At 43.7% G+C, this 25,690-nt stretch overlaps 1 protein-coding gene across 8 annotated transcripts in view; it reads left to right on the forward strand.

Annotated features, from left to right (window-relative positions):
* Window positions 1-14,046, forward strand: part of HERC1 (HECT and RLD domain containing E3 ubiquitin protein ligase family member 1) — a 175,759-nt gene extending 161,713 nt beyond the window's left edge. For all 8 annotated transcript variants that reach the window (XM_073652698.1, XM_073652700.1, XM_073652697.1 and 5 more), the window contains 17 exons: window positions 2,652-2,717; window positions 3,378-3,503; window positions 3,619-3,757; window positions 4,619-4,800; window positions 6,182-6,337; window positions 6,657-6,779; window positions 6,942-7,044; window positions 7,175-7,344; window positions 8,388-8,526; window positions 8,664-8,833; window positions 10,256-10,425; window positions 10,513-10,678; window positions 10,815-10,891; window positions 11,212-11,464; window positions 12,633-12,785; window positions 13,036-13,341; window positions 13,454-14,046. In XM_073652698.1, coding sequence (XP_073508799.1) covers window positions 2,652-2,717; window positions 3,378-3,503; window positions 3,619-3,757; window positions 4,619-4,800; window positions 6,182-6,337; window positions 6,657-6,779; window positions 6,942-7,044; window positions 7,175-7,344; window positions 8,388-8,526; window positions 8,664-8,833; window positions 10,256-10,425; window positions 10,513-10,678; window positions 10,815-10,891; window positions 11,212-11,464; window positions 12,633-12,785; window positions 13,036-13,341; window positions 13,454-13,639 — 2,685 coding nt within the window. In that variant the 3' untranslated portion in view covers window positions 13,640-14,046. The remainder of the gene's footprint in view (window positions 1-2,651; window positions 2,718-3,377; window positions 3,504-3,618; window positions 3,758-4,618; window positions 4,801-6,181; window positions 6,338-6,656; window positions 6,780-6,941; window positions 7,045-7,174; window positions 7,345-8,387; window positions 8,527-8,663; window positions 8,834-10,255; window positions 10,426-10,512; window positions 10,679-10,814; window positions 10,892-11,211; window positions 11,465-12,632; window positions 12,786-13,035; window positions 13,342-13,453) is intronic.
* Window positions 14,047-25,690: the final 11,644 nt, after the last annotated feature.

The following is a 25,690-nucleotide window of genomic DNA, read 5'->3' on the forward strand; positions in this document are numbered from 1 at the left end:
CAGCATGTAAAAAGGGCTGGATGCTTTTCTCACAACAAATTACCGTATTTTTAGGACTATAAGACGCACCAGACCATAAGACACACCTAGAACGCACAGAGGAAAATAGAAAAAAAAATTGAAGCAAAAAATGTGGTCATGATGCACTGTTTTGGGAAGGGAGTCAGCTGCTGACACTGTTATAGGTGTAATGTCCCCCAATTCTGTACTAATATCCCCCCATCCTGGTATTTATATATGTCCCCATCCTGGTTTATATGTGGCCCCCACACCCATCCTGGTATGCATGGCACCCCCATCCTGGTATGCATGGCACCCCTATCCTGGTATGCATGGCACCCCCATCACGCTGCACACATAAAAAATAAAAGATTCTACTCCTCTTCCTTCCCTCTGCTCCAGCGCTGCATCCTGTTCTGCTGCCAGCAGCTGACCTCACCGTGTGAGCAGCGCATGATGTCACTATGCGCCCTCACACGCTGAGGACAGCTGCTGGAATTTTCACCGCTCCCCACACCCAGTTAGCTGCAGCAGGCCGCTCCTTCCTCCTGTGCACCGCTCCTTCCTCCTGTGCACCGCTCCTCCGCTGATGCCACTCCCCCCACACCACCCACCATCCACAGTCGGACCGTACATCTGGACTGTAAGACTCACCCCCCACTTTCCTCCAAAATTTTGGAGGAAAAAAGTGCGTCTTATAGTCTGAAAATACAGTACATTGTAGGTTATAAATAATCTAGCAATAGAGAATAGATAATTGGTCAAGGAAGGTTTTATTTGATGGACCTGATGGATATAACTATATAGTTACATTCTGCTATGGACTTGGGTCTTCCCTCAGAAGTATCATATTAAAAGCATACTCGAGAATAGCGCACACCCTTTGTGTATGCCCATATGCTGCAGATGTGTTGCAAGAATTTCTACGTCTGTCCCATTTATCTGAATGGAGTTTGCTAAAATCCATGCACGTGCTGCAGATAGAACCCCCTTTAGCTGTATGCATCAAATCTGCATGTGACCATAAATGTAAAATAAAAGTTGTTTAGCTAAATGTATTAATTTTATATGTATGAATTTTTTGTAAACTTGTTATCTATTAATTGGTGCAAAATGTGGAAATCATGTCTTCTATAATAGTGTGTGTGTTTATGTATGTAATATGTACTGTATACAAAAGAAAAGTCTAAGTCAAATTAATATTTGTTGTGACCATCCTTTGCCTTGAAAACAGTATAATTTATTCTAGTTACACTTGAACAGTTTTTGAAGGAACTCTGCAGGGAGGTTGTTCCTAACATCTTAGAGAACTAACCACAGATCTTCTGTGAATGTAGATTTGCACAATCCTCCTAGCTCTTCATGTAATCCCAGACAGACTTGATGTTGATATCTGTGGGGGGCATATCATCACTTCCAGGACTCCTTGTTTTTCTTTAAAATTAAGATAATTATTAATGGAATTGGCTGTATGTTTGGGGTTGTGGTACAGCTACAGCATACATTTGGAAGCAGTCAGATGCCTCCCTGATGGTATTGCATGATGTATAAGTATCTACCTGTATTTCTCAGCATTGTGGACACCATTAATCTTGACTAAATCCCCAACTCCAAGCCTCAAACTTGCTAGGACCCTCCTCCACACATCACTGTTGCCTGTAGACACTCAGTATTGTACCGCACTCCAGCCCTTCAGCGAACAAACCGTCTTCTGTTACTGCCAAAATATTTAATTTTGACTCCTCGGTCCAGAGCACCTACTGTTACTTTTCTGTACACCAGTTCCTATGTTTTCATGCATAGTTGAGACCATACCTTCCACATGGAAATAATTCTTCAGACCTCTGCTGGACAGACTTCTCTAAATGGTAGATGGATAAAGCTGGTTTCCACTTGCTGCTTCCAGTTCTGAGCTGATGGCACTGCTGGGCATCTTCTGATTTCAAAGGGAAATAAGCATGATGTCTTTCATTTGTTGCACTACGTTTTCTTGGCCACCCACTGCGTCTACAGTCCTCAGAGTTGACCATTTCCTCTTATCGCTTCTTCAAAAGCGTAAATCTTGAAGTCTGCTTTGAAATCTTTGCCTAGGAGAGACCTTACTGGTGCAGTGTAACTACCAGTCTTGCCATAGTGTATGACCTGTGACATGAAACTGTCTTCCACAACCTCACCCAGTTGTTTCTGTTAATGATTTGTACATCTACATTGAAACATAATTATTACCTTTATATTTTGGTTACTCATACTATAATCCTACAAAATCCCTGATTTTGTGCAAGTTTACTTAGAAGAATTGCTGCTGGTTTGAAAGTAGAGTGGTCACACCAAATGTTGATTTGATTTAGATTTTTTTTCCACTTAATAGTTTATTTTTATCAATTAACAAAATACAAACAGTTATTTTTGTGAACGCATTATTGCTTTGCAGCATTTTTTTCCCGTACCTGCTTAAAACTTTTGCACAATACTTTGTGTTTCTCTGTGTACTTATTAGCACAGCAGCATTTATTAGGATGTGTTGTGTTATCAGTGTGTTTATCAAAAAGTGTTATTGCAGAAATTCTCAATGTTTTCATATGTTATCCACAAAGATTGTATGCCATTGATTCCCTTACCTCATTTGTTCACGTGTATTATCCCGTCCACAGGATAACAGCAAGTGGATCAATGGGACAGATGAACAAATTATGTCATGGGCCATCTCAAGGCCAGAGGTGAGTTAACCAATATTAAAGCGTGAAAAAGAAGATGACGGCGTATAGAAGAAAAACTTAGTTTAGGTATTTATAAAATATATATGTTGAAGTTAATTTATTTTGTGTTTAGTTTTAATATTAATAGTTCAGTATAATCAGCCTTTATTTTTAGTAGGATATGGCACTTTCCTGTAAACCTGATAATGATTGATAGTATGCACAAGGAAAACGCGTCCCCAGTCTGCAGGATTTCATGCATGCTACGAAAGCGGTGTGAATCTGTTTTAAGGGAACAGGTTCATTATTTTCTAATCCCTTATTTTATTATCTGACAGAACGAAGAAGGTGGGATTTATCTTAACCCAGTCACCTATTGCAGACAGGGCATGGGGGGAGACTCCTGCTGCAGCCAGCTGCCTTTATATCCAAACCTTGGGTCTAGTTTTGTATTTTGTAACAAAGAGAATGTAAATGGCTGATCTCCAGGGGAACCTTCGAGAAGAATTATTTTTTAGTTGCTCGCAGTTTCGTTTGCAGAATGAAACATGGTTGATTTAAAAATATCCGGCTTGAGTTTAAAAAAAATAGCCATTGTGAAGCACTAACCAGAAGGAATTGAATTTTACAAAATGGCATAAAATATTTCCATTACAGTCATTGTCTTATTTTTCATCACAGGATTGGCATCTTGGAGGCAAGTGTGATGTATATCTATGGGGAGCTGGACGGCATGGACAACTAGCCGAAGCGGGCAGAAATGTGATGATTCCATCAGCCGCAACCTCTTTCTCTCAGGCACAGCAGGTATCTTTGGGGCAATGGTGGAAGAGTCTGTGTAGGTACAGGTGGTATAAGGAATCAGGCTGTTCTAGCTTTTCATTTACATATATCATATAGTTAAGTCTGAATTTGTTCCCAGGTCATCTGTGGTCAAAATTGTACTTTTGTCATCCAAGCGAATGGCACTGTGTTAGCCTGTGGAGAGGGTAGTTATGGTCGCCTTGGTCAAGGTAATTCGGATGATCTTCATGTTCTGACTGTCATCTCCGCTCTTCAAGGTAAAGTATACAAAGAGCGCAGACCTAATAAAAAATATAATGTATTAAAATAAGCAGTTGTCCTTGAGATTTTCATGTTAAGGATATTAAGTAACCAGGCAGATGCCTTATGAGTACCTGTTCTGCTGCAATTAAGGAGGGGCTGATATTACAAAGTCGTTATTCATTGGAGCGAATTGCTGAATTCCAGTCCTGGCAGCCACTGAATTAGTGAAACATGTATGACATAGGCCAACTAAGAAATCAGTTTGACTAAGTGCACGTTCACACATTCGGGATTTGGTTAGTATTTTACATCCGTATTTGTAAGCAAAAACCAGGAGTGGGTGATAAATACAGAAGTGGTGACGTGTTTCTATTATACTTTTCCTCTAGTTGTTCCACTCCTGATTTTGGCTTACAGATACTGAGGTAGGGTACACCGCGACCCTGACGAGTGTCCATATCCAACATGGAAATCTGATGTTAATGTACTATGTCTGTGTTACTAACCTGCCTTTATTATTACTATTATTATAGCAACAATAAGGATTAAGCTACAAATGTTTATGCTAATGATATATGGTTCCTAATATCAACATGTATGTGCACTTGTCTCTATTCCCTATCTTTATAGCGAGTATTCTTTCCTTTTTCCCCCCTTCCATCCATTCTTTCTTTCCCTAATAAAAACTTGTCGACTCCCTCCAACCTCCCTTCTCATTCTCCTTCCTATAGTAATGTTTTTGTATATTGTATGTATGTATAATGCCAATTCCCCTTACAAATTTTGAAACTTTAATACAAATATTGAAACACCAATACAGTGTAAAATACTGAACTTGTGATCGTGGCCTAATGAATTGTGTAAATTTTTGATAGGATTTGTGGTGACACAGCTGGTGACTTCCTGCGGTTCAGATGGACACTCTATGGCGCTAACTGAGAGCGGAGAGGTGTTCAGCTGGGGAGATGGAGATTATGGCAAATTGGGACATGGAAATAGTGACCGACAAAGGCGACCTAGGCAGATTGAAGCCTTACAAGGAGAGGAGGTTGTGCAGGTACGTCGTCTTGTAGCAATGAGGCAACAAAACAGTTGGTAAGATTTACATCACAATTTTACTAAACAAATGGTTTATTATGTGACAAAGCTGGGAGCTTGTCTTCACATTGCTTCACTTTCATCCCTGTTTATCAACCTCTGCCTTTTAACCCATTCCTGACTGGGTGACTTTCCGTGTTTGCGCTTTAGTTTTTTCCTCCCATTTTTCTATGTTATCTTTTTTTTTTTTTTTTTTTTTAATTATTATTCCATATATGTAACCTTATGAGGGCTTATTTTTGGGGGGTACTAATTGTAGTTCTGAATGACACCATTAATTTTATAGATCACTGTCCTGTAAAACAGGAAAAAAAATTGAAGCGTGGTAAAATTGTGCTAAAAAAAACCCCCACAATCCTTTTTTGGTTTTAATTGTTACTTTGTTCATGGTGCTGTAAAAATAACCTGGAATCATAATTCTATGGATCAGTATGATTTTGACGATGATAAACCTGTATAGTTTTGTTTTTGTTTTTTTAAGTGATAAAAAAAAATATTTGGGAAAGTGTAAAAAAGAAACCTTTTTTTTTTAATCGCCATGTTCTGGGACCTGTAGCATTTTCATCTTTCCATATTTCTATCTATGTGAGGGATTGTTTTTCTGTAGCCAGCTCACATTTTTATTGATACCATTTTTTGTGTAGATACAGTGATTTAGTGTTGCGGCGAGCTGAAAAGCACAATTCTCGCTTTTAGATTTTTTTCTTTGTCGTTACGTTGTTTACCAAATATGTATATTTTTTAATTGTTTTTACCTTTTTTAGATGATTCGAATATATAATATCTCTTAAAAAAATATACATTTACTCTATTTTTTTAGTCTCCTTAGGAGACCTGAACCTGCGATTGTGCTATCACTTGTACTATATTATGAAATACCATAGTATTACAGTATATAATAAAAAAGACATTCTCCTATTAAGTCCACCCACAGGATGGGCTTCATGAGAGGACCAAAATGGCTGCCGCAGGAGCTGGTGGAAGCCAGTGACCGTGCTGCTGCCTTGTATGTTGCAGGCTCAGCTACTGAGCCCACTCCATACATGGTGACCTGACATAAGACTTAATATTATGTCTTCTATTGGGGAGGGGTTAAAGCCATAAATGCAAGTTCTGCCCTATGCAAAGGAAAGGAGATACCTTGTAGAATGCTAGGAGTTGTCCCGCTGATCCCAAGAAAGTTGGAATGGAACAATGGGTCTTGCACATTGTCAACACCTCCATTTATTGTCCATGAATGAAGTGATGAGTACAGCGCTCTTAGCAGTGTGAACAGAGCCTTAGAATGAGATCATTTCTACAAAATGAATTGCTCACATCTATTCTGAACCAAATTCCAGATGTCCTGTGGCTTCAAACACTCAGCAGTGGTGACAGCAGATGGCAAACTTTTCACATTTGGAAATGGAGATTATGGTCGTCTGGGTTTAGGAAACACATCCAACAAGAAATTGCCTGAGCGTGTGACAGCGCTAGAAGGATTTCACATTGGACAGGTAATGTGACTAGAATAATTAATTCACCTAATCACTCTTAAAGGAACCCTGACAGCAATGTTATTGAACTGCTGCTAAGATGCTATTTGGCTCATGAATACCTTAGTAGGCATCCCACTGTTGAAACGAAAGTTATCAAACCACCATTCACCATGGGAGCTGCAGTCCGCAGTGCTTATGTGGACAACCCGATTAATAGTCACATGGGCGGTACTGTAGCAGTCAGTCTCTTCATTTTTAGCACAACCGCTTTGTCTTGATTCATGTCTGCATCCATTCCTCATAACATGTAAATGCTATATCCTGACGTGTATTTCAGGTGGCCTGTGGGCTGAACCATACGTTAGCCGTTTCTGCTGATGGATTGCTGGTTTGGGCATTTGGTGATGGAGATTATGGGAAACTTGGTTTGGGAAACTCCACTGCAAAATCTTCTCCACAGGTGACCTTTTTTTTCTCTCTTAAATTAAACTTGATACTTTCCCATGAGGGATTTTTCACATAATACATAATATTCAGATGTTTATGTTGTTCCTGAAATTCTTTGCAGAATTTGTTCTTTTTTATTATTTGATATCTTGCCTAATTCTTTGTTTCTGTTTAGAAAGTAGACATTCTCTGTGGGATTGGCATCAAGAAGGTGGCGTGTGGCACACAGTTCTCGGTCGCGCTGACTAAAGATGGACATGTCTACACTTTTGGTCAGGGTGAGTGGATGATTATTATCCCCCAATTATTTCCACCTTTTATCATTCAATCTTAGTATTCACTCATCTTGCCTAATTACCTAACTTTTACTTACTTGTGATTGAGCTCCGTACTGTGATTGTTCTCCAGACCGGCTAATTGGTTTGCCTGAAGGTCGAGCTCGGAATCACAATCGTCCCCAGCTGGTTCCAGGTCTCTTGGGCATCTTTATTGAAGATGTAGCAGTGGGGGCAGAGCACACATTGGCGCTCTCATCTGCTGGTGAAGTGTATGCCTGGGGTAGTAATTCAGAGGGTCAGGTCAGTGATGGCATCTCTGCAACTTTATCCATTGGTTTCCTTTTCCTTTTATGTGTGTTCAGTTTTACCGTCTTGTTTTAGCGTGTTAATAACAAGTAACATTATGCTGCGGAAGCAATAATTCTGCCCAAATATCACCTGCCTAACTGTTCATCCGCACCTTTCTTCTTTCTAGTTTGAAAGTCATACACATTGCTTTTGTGTTCATTTATATTGTTTAAAATTTGGAAATTTTAGTTCATTAAAGGATTTTTTTTCTTACTTAAATGCATGTAATTGGGACTTAAACGCAAGCTCACAGACCGCATAGTTCTCTTCATATAATGGCTGCTGGTGGAGGAGCATGCGACCAGACCTGTCCATCAGTCTCCTCCAATAGAAAAGCAGCTTTCTCAATTGGACAGGTCTTGTCACATGCTTGTCCACCAGCAGCCAGTTTATGGACAGGGGAGCTGTGCAGTCTGTGAAGAAAGCTGCCGTAGGCGAACATGGGACAACATTTCAAAAAACATCACAGGAAAAGATAAAGCCTTTTCCAACACCAGGTCAGATTACCAGTGCACTAGCAGGATGTAGCAGGCCTCAATGATAAAGGCGGGGGCAGCACATGTGCAAAATACTGATGCAAACAGCTACTCACTGACTGGAGGGGGTGGCTGTGTAGTTTTATACATGCACACAGATGTGGCTTGCATAGGACTCCAATCACAGATACGTGTGATGCACAGTGTCTGGCTTACAGCCTATTGATGAAACCTATACTATTTGATCAGGCAGGCTTGTCCAGCACTATATAAGTGCACCCCACAATGACAGATGCCCCAATTCACCCAGCCAACACTAAAGGCTGTGTGAACTGGGGCATATATAGATCTATAGATATAGATCTATATATCTCTATATCTATAGATCTATATATCTCTCTATATCTATAGATCTATATATCTCTCTATATCTAGATCTATATATCTCTTTGGGGCTTGTGAAAGGTACATGGACCAAAAATGTAACAGCTTTTCTGACCTCTTACTATTATCTTTTAGCTTGGCCTTGGTCACACCAATCATGTCCGTGAGCCCACTTTGGTCACAGCATTACAAGGCAAGAACGTTCGCCAAATCTCCGCAGGACGATGTCACAGTGCTGCATGGACGGCTACTCCTGTACCACCACGTGCCCCAGGTTGTTATGTCAAAGATCTTATTTTGTTTGCATTTATTTCTGCATCTAATTTAATGATTTTATTTTATCTGACTGTACAGGAGAACTGTCATGATTTTAGCTTGAACTTGTATCTCTTTTAACTACTGCATCCCTAGGTGTGTCAGTGCCACTTCAATTGGGCCTCCCTGATGTTATCCCACCACAATACAGTTCTCTAAAGGACATCTGTACCCACACAGTCAGAGCAAGACTGCGGCTACTTTATCATTTCTCTGATCTTATGTATTCATCTTGGAGATTGCTGAATCTTAGCCCCAACAACCAGGTACACAGATTATGCCGTACTTTATTTCTAATGATGAGCAAAACCACCAGTAGAAGTGTTCTTTGCCAGTCTCAGACTATGATTGCTAATATAAAATCAATGATTAAACCAATGCACCATGCTGTACATATACTCCAAGAAGTTTTGTGCAGAAGCTGCACCTGTGCAAGGTACAGTGGGAGCCCAGTTGTGATTTACAGCCAGGGTCCTGCTGTAACAACTGAGATCAAAGATATCTGAGCTTGATTATTTCACCCCTCTAATGCCATGGCCAATAAGGCTACTTTCCCGCATAGCATCTCCACTACGGACCTCCTGCAGCGATGATGTCGCAGCAGCATTTACTTCTGGGGGGCTGCACATTTCATCCTTTGCATTGCAGAGGGTAAAATTTGCACCTTCATCGGCAGCATAAATTCACCGACAGCTCCTGACCATTTGTGATTTGTGGTTATATTTCGCAGCATGTGCATGAGATTTCTTAAAACCTGATGCACTACAGTGGCTGTGTAAAATGCACTAGATAATGCACTGTATTTTCATATCAGGGTAGCATAGCCCAAGAGTTGGTTTACGGTTTTATTTTCTGTAAGGGACCTGTAACTATGGAAAGCAAGTTTTTAATTAAACATAAAAAAAATCGTCAAGTCCCTCACCCCCATAAAAAATAACAAAATGAGAATCAATAAATTATATGACCTCTGAAGTGTTTCCATTAAAAATTACAAATCACAAAAATAAAAAGTTCTCATTTTTTAATGGAAAAGTAAAGCTTTTTGAATGTAACGATAATAAAAGACAAAAAAATGCTTGGTCCTTGGGCTTAACATATGCCAGTCCTTTGTGGGTTTTTTTTTTTTTAAATTGTAAACATTATAGAAAAACACACAAATAACAGACAATAGTGACCCACAATCCCCTCCTTCCCGTATAAGAAAAATCCCGCATCTAGAACATATTTAAGTGCATGCCAGTCCTTAAGGGGTTATCTAGTCTAAAAAGCAAAGTCTTAGACTTGTATACCATTTGCCAGTCGGTGGTCATGTGGCCACGTGTATGCGATTTGCACAGTTGTAATGACGTGTCGACTATTGTCATCAAGCTTCTCTCAATAGAAAAGAATTAAGAGAAGTCCAGTCGGCCTATGACTGTAAGTATGAAAATTGGGGAATACAGGGAAATCGTGACAGTGTGTGCATTGCATATATAAGAAGTGTGTGCATTGCACACTGTCATAATTCTAAAGTCTCTAGTCACACAGAGTGACTGAAAACTTTGCTTCTTAGACTGGAATCCTCCTTTAAAATATATTTACACATATATCAAGAAAGTTTACCTCCTGATACATATCTTATTACATTTTTTCCCCACTTATATTTGACTGTTCCCTTCTATACTAATGTGATTATTTTATCTTTACAGAGTAGTACATCACACTACAATGCTGGAACATGGGGTATAGTACAGGGCCAGCTTAGACCCCTTCTGGCACCCAGGGTTTATACACTTCCCATGGTCCGATCTATTGGCAAAACGATGGTTCAGGGAAAGAACTACGGACCTCAAATTACTGTAAAGAGGATCTCCACCAGGTTTGTTTTCTGTTGCTACTTGCCTTTTCTTGCGATCACCTTGATCTTCATGCTAGGTTCTTTTAATTTTTATTTTTCTCCTCTCAGGGGTAGAAAGTGTAAACCCATATTTGTGCAGATTGCTCGCCAGGTGGTGAAGTTGAATGCATCTGACTTGCGTCTGCCATCTCGGGCCTGGAAGGTGAAGTTGGTGGGAGAGGGTGCGGATGATGCCGGGGGAGTGTTTGATGATACGATCACTGAGATGTGCCAGGTGAGGTGTATATGCTGAACTAGTGTCTCACATCTCAGCACCTTTGTTCACATCTATAAATTGTATATGATACTGAACCTTTATACTTTATACAAATCATTTCATATATCTATATTTCCTATTGTGCTTTTGCTAGGAGCTGGAAACTGGAGTGGTTGATCTTCTTATTCCATCCCCTAATGCAACAGCTGAAGTTGGTTATAACAGAGACAGGTAATGCATTTACCTTCTATTTCTTTACCGATACTACTTACAATCTGAAACACTTATATTTTATTTTCCTTTTTAGCTTTTACTCATAAACACTTTACTTAGGACAGACTTCTTGGTCCTTTAGCATTATATCTGCTTTACTCTTTCTCTCACTTCGGTTTACAAACTAGAATGCTAAAAGTAAACTATAATTTAGTTTTCATGTGATGACTAGATATTGCTTACTTTTATACAATTACCTTTTTTTTTAAACATAGTATTTTTTAGTGTATTTATTTATGTTGTACTGAGTTTAACCAAGCTCTTTTATCCTTCTAAAGGTTCTTGTTTAACCCATCTGCTGGACTGGATGAGCATCTTATGCAGTTCAAGTTCCTTGGCATCCTAATGGGTGTAGCTATCCGCACAAAGAAGCCACTTGATCTGCACCTGGCCCCCCTGGTATGGAAACAGCTGTGCTGTATCCCACTAACTCTCGAGGACCTTGAGGAGGTAGATCTGCTATATGTGCAGACTCTAAATAGCATTCTTCACATTGAAGACAGTGGCATCACCGAGGAGACCTTCCATGAGGTACCCAATTCCTTCTAATGAAAATGTAATAATGAATCTACCTACCATTGCATAGATAGGGGAATGTATACACAGTCACTAACCACTGCCCGAATTCTGTTTGTCAGGGCCGCTCTGTTATGATATACCAGATTGACCATGTTGGAGATCTTTCTTACATAGGTGTAAATGGGCTTACATGTGCAGTACAAACTCTTAAAGGAAATCTGTCAGCAGGTTTTTGCTATGTAATCTGAAGACAGCAGGAGATAGAGGCTGAAACACAGAGTTCAGGGATGTTTCACTTGTCAAAATGCATGCTGTTACTAACTGTGAAGGATTTATCATTAAGAGATTAACATTGCTGGACTACATTAGTCCGGCAACACCCCCTCCTCCTCTGATAAGCAGCTCACTGTTTATGGACTTTGTATACAGAGAACCTGGTGTGGGCAGGGCCTAGCTTTCTCAGCTCTGCTTCTCAACAATTCGCCAAATGTTCAGAACAAACATGGTAAATATATAATAAGTTGCACATTAAACACACTTTTCCTCACTTCTCAGCAGCTACAATGAAGAGAAGGCCGACAGGATTTACTTGGCTTCTTCTTCTAGTCTTTCTTTCTTCTCCTCTTGATGCTTCATACTGTACATTTCCACATTTAGCTCCTCATCCAGAATGAGGATAGCAGCACAGACCTTTTCATGTGTTTACAAGCTGCAGATTCTCCCCCTCCACATAGTGGTATCTCCCAGCTCAGAAGCAGGAAGTCAGACAATGGAGAGGGCAAAGCTGGTCTCCTCCAGTTAACGAGCTAGCACTTTACCTAATTAGAGAGGAGATATATATTTTACTTTTCCTACATCTTCAATCATTGAGAAATGTTTTAGATTTCGGTCTCCTTTTACTTCATGACTTTTCCCTGCAGATGATGGGTCCCCTTTAAGTATATAAAAGCCATTTGTCATGCTAGAATTAATTGAATGTGTGACTGATTGTTCATTATTTTTCTTAACCATCAGTACAGGTAACAAATAAGGGTGCAAATGGGACAGAAAAAGATTGGTACATGTACTGGTTTACAGGAGTCGGTACTGTTGGCTTGTAAACCTACTTGTTTTCTATCCCTTGGGAATATTGTCCACTTCATAAATATTGTTTATATCTCATTATCTTACCTCCTTGTAGATGATACCCCTTGATTCCTTTGTGGGTCAAAGCGCTGATGGAAAAATGGTGCCCATTATCCCTGGAGGGAACAGCATACCCCTGACCTTTTCTAATCGCAAGGAATATGTAGAGCGAGCAATCGATTACAGACTACATGAAATGGACCGGCAGGTGGGTCACTGACAATGTCACATATTATTTTCATATTTACTCACTTTACATCAGAAACTCTGTTTGGCAACCCCCCATCCCCACCCCCCCAATTATTCCATCAAATCTCCAACGCATTACATCTCAATATGGATTCTTCTATATGACCTAGAGAAATGCAGCCGAGCAGATGGTCAAGCACTGCATGTCAGTGGTGCAGTACATATGTGTGCCTCATGGTAAACTAACACGCCTTTGTTTTCAATACCAGGTAGCCGCAGTGCGAGAGGGAATGTCCTGGATCGTGCCAGTTCCCCTCCTGTCACTTCTCACTGCCAGGCAGCTAGAACAGATGGTGTGCGGGATGCCAGAGATCTCTGTGGAAGTTCTGAAGAAAGTGGTGCGATACCGAGAGGTCGATGAGCAGCACCAGCTCGTGCAGTGGTTCTGGCAGACCCTGGATGAATTTTCTAATGAGGAGCGAGTCTTGTTTATGAGGTTTGTTTCTGGCAGGTCCCGACTTCCAGCTAACACCGCGGACATTTCACAGCGCTTCCAGATCATGAAGGTTGATAGGGTAAGTATACTAGTGATTGTATCTATGGAAATAACTATTCTGTTTGGCACATGATATACGTCTAGCTTTAGTTTCCTTTAGTAACACACATTCACTGGTCTTTCCTCCACAGCCTCACGACAGTCTGCCTACCTCACAGACATGCTTCTTTCAACTTCGACTCCCTCCATACTCAAGTCAGCCAGTGATGGCCGAACGCCTGCGCTATGCAATCAACAACTGCCGATCTATTGACATGGACAATTATATGTTATCCCGTAATGTGGATAATACAGAAGGATCAGACACAGACTACTAAATTCCACCTTAATTCTCCGCTCTCCAGAAGTGAAGAACCATCAGGCATTTTACACCTGCAGTTTTTTGTTTTCTTTTAATAACAGAGAAGACTTGTTTAAATTTAATTCTCTCTGTGTCATTGTAAGCTAAGGTAAAGTGAACTGGTCCTTCCCTCACTCGCTGAATATAAGATGCATGGAGAGCAGATTTTCTGTTGAGGGACAGGGTAATTGGTCAGGGGACTTGGCAAGGTTGTCCAGACGCCCCTGGTCAGTGCTGTACTTGAATATTGTACATTGGTGCACTTATTGTTCACCCCCAAGAACAGTTTTACATGATTATTCCTATTTATTTTGTTTTAATTTGGAAGTTGCCTGTGCAGGATTAGTTATGCAGGAAAAAAAATAATAAAGCCAACAGAAGGATTGTGCCATTGTTATATTGTGTTTCCATGGAAATATGTGAGAATTTATACACAATAGTTACATAGGTGGATAAAAGACCTTGGTCCATCAAGTTCAATCTTGATATTATACATTGGGGAAAAATACATCCGGAAAAAAACCAAGACATAAGGTACATACCCTTGAAAATATTATGAATATATTGGAGGAGATTCAGCCCTTCACAATAAGTACCTCACTGTGGTTTTGTAGAGCCGAGGGCATGGAGACTGGACAACTCCCAAGTACAGAGGTGCACAGCCTGTGTTAGGTGAATGTATGTACAAATATTCTACACTAGGAACAATGGTTCTAGATATACATGAGCTGATATCTTCACGTGTCCACAATACAGGTCAATGCTATCTGGCCACGGACAAGAGTTACCTGAATTTCCTGAGCTTCCTGGTTCCCTGGCTTTGTTGTGTGGCGCACAGCTGACATCTTGCCAGCCCAGATAATCAAAAGCTGAGCCTGGAATCCTGGAGGGTAAGGAAATTAGCGCAGCTCCTATCTACAGCTAGAGAGCAGTGACCTGGATCGAGGACCGGGTTTGCGAGAAGCGATCTGCTCATCTCTAGTTCTAGACTCATATATCTGGGTACATAAAGCATCTGATTGAACCTGACACTTTGTTTTTGGATTCAAACAGAAAATACTGAGCATGCTTTCAAATAACAATTGGGTGTTTGGATGACAGATCTGCAGTGCAAAGTGCAACACATTCCTTTGACTTAGTTCACATGTGCAGAAATCATCTTTTTGAAACTAATCGGTTTCCGTAGACTTCAATGTTAATAATTAATGGGTCCAGTTCCAATATTTATATTTTTTTAACCTGACAAAAAAAGTTGTGTCTGCACAACTTTTTTTTGTCCTGCTAAGATAAGTGATTATTGTTGGATCCCTTTCAAAAGGATGATTACTGGACATGTGAACGCTGCTTCAAAGGGGTTGTCCACGACTTTGATATTATTTCAATAAAAAAAAAATAATCTGCATTACCTGGCAGCAGACACTAAACTGTCCTGGCTCCAAGAGTGATAACAGCTGATTGTGGAAGTGCCAGATATTGGACCACCACCATATTGATGACCTATACTTTGGATAGGTCATCAATACAAAAGTACTGTAGAGTCCCTTAAAGGAATACAGTCATGGCCGAAAGTGTTGGCACCATTCAAATTGTTCCAGAAAATGAAGTATTTCTCCCAGAAAATTATTGCAATTACAAACTCATTCAAACTCACCTGTGGCAAGTAACAGGTGGAAATTACACTTGAAACTAGATAAAAAGGGAAGAGGTTGACTCAATCTTTGCATTGTGTGTCTGTGTGTGTCACACTAAGCATGTAGAACAGAAAGAGCAGGTCTGAGGACTTGAGAACTAAAATTGTTAAAAATATCAACAATCTCAAGGTGACAAGTCCATCTCCAGAGATCTTGATGTTCCTTTATCCACGGTGCACAAAATAATAATAAAGAGGATTGCAACCCATGGCACTGTAGTTAATCTCCCTGGACGTTAACGGCAGAGAAAAATTGTTTAAAGGTTGCAATGCAGGATAGTCCGGATGGTGGATAAGCAGCCCCAATCAAGTTCCAAAAACTTTCAAGCTGTTCTGCAGGATCAGGGTGCATCATTGTCAGCATGAACCATCCTTCAACATTTGAATGAAATGAAATGCTATGGCAAGAGACCCTGGGGACCCCACTGCTGACACAGAGACATAAAAAGCTAAGACTGCAGGTTGCCAAAATGTACGTGAGTAAGCCAAAATCCTTCTGGGAGAGCGTATTGTGGACAGATGAGACCTAGATAGAGCTTTTTGGTAAAAGCACATCAGTCTACTGTTAACTGAAAACAGAATGCGGCCTACAAAGAAAAGAACACCGTACCTACAGTCAAATATTGTGGAGGTTCAACAATGGTTTAGGGTTGTTGTGTGCAAGACATCATGAAATCATAAGATTACCAAAGGATTTTGGGTCGCAATGTAGTGCCCAGTATCAGAAAGCTGGGTTTGCGTCCTGGGTCATGGGTCTTCCAGCAGGACGACCCCAAACATACTTCAAGAAGCATCCAGAAATGGCTGGAAACAAAGCACTGGAGAGTTCTGAAGTGGCCAGCAATGAGTCTGGATCTAAATCCCATTGAACACCTGTGGAGAGATCTTAAAATTGCTATTGGGAGAAAGCACCCTTCAAATATGAGAAACCTGGAACAGTTTGCAAAAGAAGAGTGGTCCAAAATTCCAGTTGGGAGGTGTAAGAAGCTTGTTGATGGTTATCCCCTTCACCCTTCGAGCCTGTTTTCACCTTCATGACCGGGCCAAATTTTACAATTCTGATCAGTGCTTTGAAGTAACACTTCAACGGATCCCTCTGATTCTAAGACTGTTTTTTCGTGACCTATTGTACTTCATGATAGTGGTAAAATTTATTTGATATGACCGGCGTTCATTTGTGAAAAAAAAACAGAAATGTGGAAAAAATTTCTCAATTTTCAAACTTTGAACTTTTAAGCCCTTAAATCAGAGAGATACATCACAGATAATAGTTAATAAATAACATTTCCCACATGTCTACTTTACATCAGCAGAATTTTGTAACCAAATTTTTTTTCGTTAGGAAGTTAGAAGGGTTAAAAGTTGACCAGCGATTTCTCATTTTTCCAACCAAATTTGCAAAATCATTTTTTAACTCTGTCGCCTCATTGGGGGACACTGGACCTTGGTTGTTATGCTGCTGTCCACTAGGAGGCGACACTATGCTTATCTGAAAAAGATTAAGCGTGGCTCCTCCTCTGCAGTATACACCCCCGGACGGCATCAGCCTACTCCAGTTTTTGCTTAGTGTCGAAAGGAGGCACACCTCAGACCTTCACCCGTCCCTCGCTTCAGCACGGGATTACAGATGAAGAAAAGAGGGTCTCTTAAGAGACCCCCGGCATGGCTCCTTCCTCTGCCCCCTACTACGGGGTGCACAGTTGAAGTTGAGATGGCGTAGCCACCATGCTGCTCCTTCTCCGGCCCCTCGGGTCAGGCTCCAAGTTGAGAACCCCCCTCCTTCCCCAATTCCCTCGGTCTTGGTCCGAAGTTGAGGCGAGGACAAAGCCCCCTGACAGGTGACAGCGGCACCCTCCCTAATCCCCCCTGGGGGTATTAGGTTGAGACACCATCAGGTAGGGCCTGGACGGCAGCATCTGCAGCTCTCACCAGCCAGCACACTGCAGCCGAGAACCAGCAGCAATACAGGAACCCCAGCTTGACTGCGGGACCCTGTAGGAGCCGGGGGGAGTGCCGGCAGCCATGGCACACACAGGCACAGGCCTTCACAGGCCCTGCACCTGCGGCAGCTTTTCATCTTAAGCGCCTAAGGGGGACTCTTTTCAGAGACCCCCTTCCACTTATGTCCCCACCGCCATTCTGCCTTTCAATCCGGGGGGGTCCGGTTCTGATCCGACCCCCCCCCCCCCCCCCCGACTACCGCGCTGACCTGAAGCCCTTTTGGGCATAGAAAATAAATTTACACCGCGGAAGCCGCCGCCCATTTTCCGCCCCCCCGGATGACGATTTTGACTCACTGCGGTGTCACACGGGGCGGATCTAGGCTGCAGGGCGCGCATCTCCATAGCAACTGCCGCCCATACAGCGTTCCACCCCCCTTCTCCTTCATCTCTGCAAGCAGGAGAAGAGCTACGGCGGCCATAATAAGCTGCAGGACGCATACAGGCCAGCCAAGTCTCCGGGGAGGCACAGGACCAGGCTCTTTTCAGCGCTGTTCACAGGGGCACATTGGTGGGGTAAGTTCACAGTCTGAGTTACCTCAGCTGTGAATTTTATTACTCTGTATCCTCCTCGGCACAGTTAGCCCCCTTGCATAGCCACTCCAGGTGCACTATGCTGGGCTCAAAGTCTAAGAAAACCAGGCAGGACTGCTTTTATGCTTTCTGTACAGCCTGCAGTAATGTTCTTCCCAGCGGCATATCCGCATTGCAAGGATTGTACGCAGACTACTGTACCAGAGTCCCAAGTAGCCTGTACCAACCCTTCAGTGTCTAATCCTACGCCGGAATGGGTCACTCAAATGTCACAATCTATGACACAGTCCATAGATAACATGACCTCCAAATTGCTTCAGGCTCTGCAAAGCCATACCTCGACTATGAATGCTACCCAACAAAGGGAAAGCCGGACTCTGTCACATACTGACCCAGGCACATCCATGTCAAGGTCAGGACGCAAGCGCACCCATAGGTCACGCTCATCTGCGTCATCCCATAGCACACGGTCATCCCTGTCTAGGGAGAGATACCGTAATCACAGGTCATCTACACAGTCCCCTACCAGGGACAGACATGATATTTCTCCACACCAATCTCCGTCCAGAGAAATCCCTCATTCTGGGTCACCTAGGAAACACCTTAGTGATACACAGGAGTCAGAAGGCGTCTGCGATTCTGACTCAGACAAGGAAACTGATGGATCCCTAACTCCAATCCCACCTAGCAATGCAGCGCTAGTTGAGGACATAATCTCGTCCATACATCGGGTGCTGGACATCTCTGATCCGATCCCGGACGCACCACAAAATAAGATTTCATTAGAAGGAGCTCTGAAACCACCTAAGGTTTTCTTGGATCATCCAGAATTTAAATCTATCCTCACAAAACAATTCTCACAGCCTCACAAGAAGCTTAACAATCGCAAGTTTCTGGAGGCCCGTTACCCCTTTCCAAAGGAAACCACCAAAGAATGGGCAGACCCACCAGCAGTGGACCCCCCAGTCTCCAGACTGGCAGCACAGACCCTTCTTTCACTGCCAGATAGCTCAACCCTTAGGGATGCAGCAGACAGGCAGGTAGAAAGTATGGCTCGCTCAATTTGCGAAACCACAGGGGCCTCCCTAGCCCCCGCGTTCGCTTCAGTCTGGGCAGCCAAGGCCATACTGGCTTGGGCAAAAAATCTACAAACTGGCCTCCAAGCTTCTGCCCCTGAACTGTCGGACCAAGCAGTTCAGATAGCAGTTGTGGCAGATTACATGCTTCATGCAGCTCTGGATTCTGCAAAGGGTGCAGCGGGCGCAATTTCACACGCCATCACAATTCGGCGTATCCTTTGGTTGCGTGAATGGAAAGCGGACGCAGCTTCAAAGAAGTCCCTCACGCACCTTCCATACCTCAGCGGTCGACTTCTCAGTGAAAGCTTGGACACGATGATATCCAATGCCACAGGGGGAAAGAGTACCTCTCTTCCCCAACTGAAACCCAGGCGCAATTATAACAAGCGTAACCACGCTCGCTTCCGATCCTTTCGGAACTCTTCCGGCTGGTCCGTTTCACGGCCACCACAAAATAACAGCCGCTTCACACGCAGGGAAGACTCGAGGCCGACACAAAAGTCAGACAAATCCTGGCAGTCAAAGGCAGGCCACTCAAAATCAAAAGGAGGAAAATCTTAAGAATTTCTCCTCATCATGACTCATGGACTCAGGAAGACACTCCACCTGTAGGAGGCCGACTTTTACTCTTTCATCAAGTCTGGCTACCTATTACAGAAGACAAGTGGGTCAGGGAGCTAGTATCTTCAGGATACAAAATAGAGTTCACTTCCAACCCACCAAACAGACTCCTTATATCTGTTCCCCCAAAATCGCCAGTAAAAGCTCTCGCCTTCTACCAAGCGGTCTCATCGATTCTTCAAGCACGAGTCATAATACCTGTTCCCGCAGCCGAGCTCTTCCAGGGGTTCTACTCCAATCTTTTCGTAGTCCCCAAGAAAGGAGGAGGGGTACGCCCCATACTAGACCTAAAACAACTCAACAAATATGTACGAGTACGTCACTTCCGTATGGAGTCCCTCCGGTCAATCATTGCATCCATGGAAAAAGGAGAATATCTCGCCTCCATAGACATACAAGATGCATACCTGCATATACCGATTGCTCCTGCCCATCAGAGATTTCTCAGGTTCGCAATCGACCAGGACCACTACCAGTTCGTGGTTCTCCCGTTCGGACTCGCCACGGCTCCCAGAGTGTTTACCAAAGTCATGGCAGCCACCATGCACGTTCTACACTCCAGAGGCATAGTAGTCTTTCCATACCTGGACGATCTTCTCGTCAAGGCTTCTACCTTCAAGGACTGCGAGCTCAGTGTCTCAATCACAATCGACACCCTGAGTCGCCTGGGTTGGTTAGTCAACCTACAAAAGTCATCACCAACCCCAAACCAGTCTCTGACATTCCTGGAAATGCTATTCAATACCTCCAAGGGCCTAGTGCTTCTCCCCAAAGACAAGGCACTGCCACTCCGTCTAGGAGTTCGCACCCTTCTCAGCAAACCCCCTCGATCTCTCCGGTTTGCAATGAGAGTCCTTGGCAGGATGGTGGCGGCAATAGAAGCGGTTCCATTTGCCCAGCTTCACCTCAGAGCTCTCCAACTAGACATTCTCAAATCATGGGACAGGAACCCTTCTTCTCTCGACAGGAAGTTCCAGCTGACGTCCTCAACCAGGAAGTCCCTTCACTGGTGGCTCAACCGGACCTCTCTAACAAAAGGGAAATCTTTTCTCCCAGGTCAATGGAAGGTCCTGACCACCGACGCAAGCCTGACAGGTTGGGGTGCAGTACACCTACACCACAGAGCACAGGGCAAGTGGTCCCCAGCGGAAGCAACCTTGCCCATCAACATCCTGGAGATTCGTGCCATCCTCCTGGCTTTGAGAGCCTTCCATCACTTACTGGCAGCCTCTCACATCAGAGTACAATCGGACAATGCCACAGCCGTGGCATATGTCAATCACCAAGGGGGAACCCGCAGTGCCAGAGCGATGCGAGAGGTGACACGCATCCTTCACTGGGCGGAGAAAACGAGCTCCATTATCTCTGCGGTCCACATTCCGGGTGTAGACAACTAGGAAGCAGACTTTCTCAGCCGACAAGGAATAGACTCGGGAGAGTGGGCTCTCCATCCCGAAATCTTCCAACAGATCTGCCATCGTTGGGGCACTCCGGACGTGGACCTAATGGCGTCTCACCTCAATGCCAAAGTCTCCAACTTCATGGCCAGAACACGCGACCCGAGAGCTCTAGCGGCGGACGCCCTGGTTCTGGACTGGACCCACTTCCAGCTCCTGTACATTTTTCCACCTCTCCCCCTGATTTCCAGAGTGGTGAGAAAGATCAAACAGGAGGGAGTTCCAACCATCCTAATCGCACCGGACTGGCCCAGGCGTACATGGTACGCCGACATCGTACGACTCACAGCAGACGTTCCCTGGCGTTTTCCCGCCCGCCCGGATCTTCTGTCACAAGGCCCGTTCTACCACCAGAACTTAGAGGCCCTCAATTTGACGGCGTGGCCATTGAGACCTGGGTTCTAACCCAGGCAGGTTTTTCGCCAGACGTCATTAAAACCATGATCAGAGCACGAAAACAAACCTCTGCCAAGATTTACTACCGTACCTGGAAAACTTTCTTTACCTGGTGCGAATCTCGTAACCAGACCCCACTCCCTTATTCCCTACCCAGGGTACTCTGTTTTCTCCAATCGGGTCTGGAAGCCAGACTATCCCTGGCCTCCCTTAAGAGCCAGGTGTCAGCTCTTTCAGTACTTTTTCAAAAATGCATTGCTCATAAACCGCAAGTAAGAACATTTCTCCAGGGGGTTTCCCAATTGGTTCCCCCCTACAGACGACCTCTAGAAGCATGGGACCTCAACCTGGTGCTGACAGCATTACAGGAAACACCCTTTGAACCCCTTAGGGAAGTCCCACTCCGTCTTCTATCCCAGAAAGTGGTTTTCCTAGTGGCAATCACCTCGCTACGCAGGGTGTCTGAACTCACGGCACTCTCCTGCAGACAGCCTTTCCTGATTTTTTTCCAGGACAAGGTAGTCCTTCGTACGGTTCCATCCTTCCTTCCGAAGGTTGTATCCAGCTTTCATCTCAATGAAGAAATTTCACTACCATCCCTCTGTCCGGTTCCGGTTCATAGAGTGGTAAAGGCTTTGCATACGCTTGACCTTGTCAGGGCACTGCGTATCTATGTGTCTAGGACTACGCCCTTCCGGAAGTCTGATTCTCTTTTCCTTCTTCTGGAAGGCGGCCGCAAGGGTCTACCAGCTTCCAAAGCTACCCTTGCCAGGTGGATCAAATCCACCATACAAGAGGCCTACTGCCTCAAAAATTCGCCTATTCCAGCAGGTATTACGGCACATTCTACACGTGCGGTAGGGGCCTCCTGGGCCCTTCGGCACCAGGCTTCGGCACAACAAGTGTGTAAGGCAGCCACCTGGACTAGCCTACACACGTTTACAAAACACTACAACGTTCATACCCAGTCCTCAGCAGATGCGAGCCTGGGCAGACGTGTTCTGCAGGCGGCGGTGCCCCAATTGTAGGGACCCATCTACACAATATTCGTCCATTGCTTCCCACCCAGGGACTGCATTGGGACATCCCAAGGTCCTGTGTCACCCAATGAGGCGACAGAGTAAAGGAGATTTTTGCGTACTCACCGTAAAATCTCTTTCTCTTAGCCTCTAATTGGGGGACACAGCACCCACCCTTTGCCTGTTCCGGGCTGTTGAGTTCTCATATTGGTTTTCCTTTGAGTTCTTACATAGTTGCCTTCTTATAAGGCAAGGTTATGTTATCTGTTACGTTCCTCCTACTGCTTTTGCACAAAACTGGAGTAGGCTGATGCCGTCCGGGGGTGTATACTGCAGAGGAGGAGCCACGCTTAATCTTTTTCAGATAAGCATAGTGTCGCCTCCTACTGGACCGCAGCATAACATCCAAGGTCCTGTGTCCCCCAATTAGAGGCTAAGAGAAAGAGATTTTACGGTGAGTACACAAAAATCTCCTTTTAAGGACCACATCACATTTGAAGTGACTATAAAGGGGCTTTTATGTCAGAAAATACCCAAAAGCGACACCATTCTAAAAGTTGCACCCCTCAAGGTGCTCAAAACCACATTCAAGAAGTTTATTAACCCTTCAGGTGCTGCACAGAAATTTTGGGAATGTGGAAGAAAACAAAGAACATTTAACTTTTTATCACAACAATTTTACTTTAGACCCATTTTTTTTTATTTTTGCAAGGGTAACAGGAAAAAATGGACCCCAAACTTTGTTGTGCAATTTTTCCTGAGAACGCAGATACCCCATGTGTGGGGGAAAACCACTGTTTGGGTGCACTGCATGGCTCAGAAGGGAAGGAGCGCCATTTGACTTTTTGAATGCAAAATTTGCTGGAATAGTTAGCGGGCGCCGTGTTGCATTTGGAGAGCCCCTGATGTGCCTAAACAGTGGAAACCCCCCCACACCCAGAAGTGACACCATTTTGGAAACTAGAACCCTCAGGGAACTTATCTAAATGTGTGGTGAGAACCTTGAATGCTCAGGTGCTTTACAGAAGTTTATAACATGGAGTCGTAAAAATAAAATTTTCACATTTTTCCCACAAAAATGTTTTTCAAAGGAGTAACAGGAGAAAATGGACCCCAAAATTAGTTGTGCAATTTTTCCTGTGAATACCAATACCCCACATGTGGTTGAAAACTACTTTTGATGCACATTGCAAAGCTCAGAAGCGAAGAAGCACCATATTGGAATTCGGATTTTGCTGGACTGGATTGAGGGTGTCATATCACATTGGCAAAGCCACTGAGGTGCCAGAACAGCAGACACCCCATAAAATACTCTATTTTACAAACTACACCTCTTAATGAATTCATCTAGAGGTGCAGTGATCATATTGACACCACAAGTGTGTCACAGAATTTGATACCATTGGGCAGTGAAGAAAAAATAATTACATTTTTACCCCCAAAAGTTTGTTTTAGCCCCAGATTTTACATTTTTATACTGGGAAATGGGAAAAAATGGCACCAAAATTTGTCCACAATTTCTGCTGAATGTAGAAAGACCCCATATGTAGCTGTACAGTACTGCTTAGCCATATGGCGAGACGCGGGAGGGACGGAGCGCGATTTGCCTCCTGGAGCGCAGGTTTTACTAGAATAGTATGGGGACTCCATCTACAGAGCTAGAATCCCCCTGAAGTGACCACATTTTAGAAATTATTATTATTATAGCGCCATTTATTCCATGGAGCTTTACATGTGAAAAAGGGGTATACATACATGAACTATTAGGCTGAGTTCACACGATGCGTTTTTCATGCGTTTCCGCGGCGTTTTTGCAGTTGCGTAAACGCCGCGGAAACGCATGAAAAACGCATGGTAGAAGGGCAGCAATGTTCCCCAATGGAAATCCGCATGTGCTGTGCCCATGATGCGGATTTTTCCGCAGCGTAAACGCTGCGGTCAAAAATCCGCAGCATGTCAATTAATTTTGCGGAAACGCTGCTCTTTTGCCGCCATTGACTTGCATTAGACCGCATGGAATCCGCATCACTGTATATGTTGATGCGCTTTTCATGCGGTCTAATGTGCGGATGGTACCCGGGTGTGGATGAGAGGACTCTCATCCAGACCCAGGTACCATTAAAAAAAAAAAGAATAAAATAAAAAATATATATATTCTCACCTTCTGACGGCCCGCGCTGCGTCCTGCCGGCTTCCCGCGCACTTCGCGGTTGAATGAAGGACCTTCGCTGACGTCAGAGTCATGTGACGGGTCACGTGACGCTGACGTCGGAAGGTCCTACAGTCTTCACTGCCGGCAGCCGGGACCGAGCGAAGCAGGACACCGGGGGCCATCAGAGGGTAACGTATAGATTTATTTTTTATTTTTTGACATCACACACTATATAAATCCATGCCGGTTGCATGGATTTATATAGTGTGAAGTTGACAAGCACTTTCCAAGTGATGCTAAAATCGCTTGGGAAGCGCTTGTCAACCCGCATGCGGAAATGAAAGTGAAGACCGCTTCATTTCCGCATGTCCCTGGCAGGAAACCGCATGTACAATCCGCATGCGTTTTTCCTGCCAGAGAGATGCAGAAACGCTCAGGAAAAAATCCTGAGCATTTCTGCATCGTGTGCACATACCCTTACAAAGATCTTTAACAAAACGTGACGACGACTGATACAGGAGGAGCGAGGACGCTGTCCACGAGGGCTCAATCTACAAGGAATAGGTGAGGATACAGTAGGTGAGAGTAGAGCTGGTCGTGCAGCAGTATGGTGGAGCAATGGTTACTGCAGGTAGTAGGCTTGTCGGAAGAGGTGAGTCTTCAGGTTCCTTTTGAAGGTTTCCATGGTAGGCAAGAGTCTGATGTGTTGGGGTAGAGAGTTCCAGAGTAGGGGGGATGCACGGGAGAAATCTTGTATGCGATTGTGGGAAGAGGAGATAAGAGGGGAGTAGAGAAGGAGCTCTTGTGAGGATCGGAGGTTGCGTGCAGGTATGTACCGGGAGACTAGGTCTGAGATATAAGGAGGAGACAGGTTGTGGATGGCTTTGTATGCCAGGGTTAGGGTTTTGAACTGGATTCTCTGGGCAATGGGGAGCCAGTGAAGGGATTGACAGAGGGGAGAGGCCGGGGAATAGCATGGGGACAAGTGGATTAGTCGGGCAGCAGAGTTTAGGATAGATTGGAGGGGTGCGAGAGTGTTGGAGGGGAGGCTACAGAGCAGGAGGATGCAATAGTCGAAGC

This window comes from Phyllobates terribilis, unplaced genomic scaffold, assembly GCF_046119375.1.
Source record: "Phyllobates terribilis strain yellow unplaced genomic scaffold, ASM4611937v1 Scaffold_11__3_contigs__length_659146591, whole genome shotgun sequence".
In the NCBI taxonomy this organism is placed as follows: Eukaryota; Metazoa; Chordata; class Amphibia; order Anura; family Dendrobatidae; genus Phyllobates; species Phyllobates terribilis.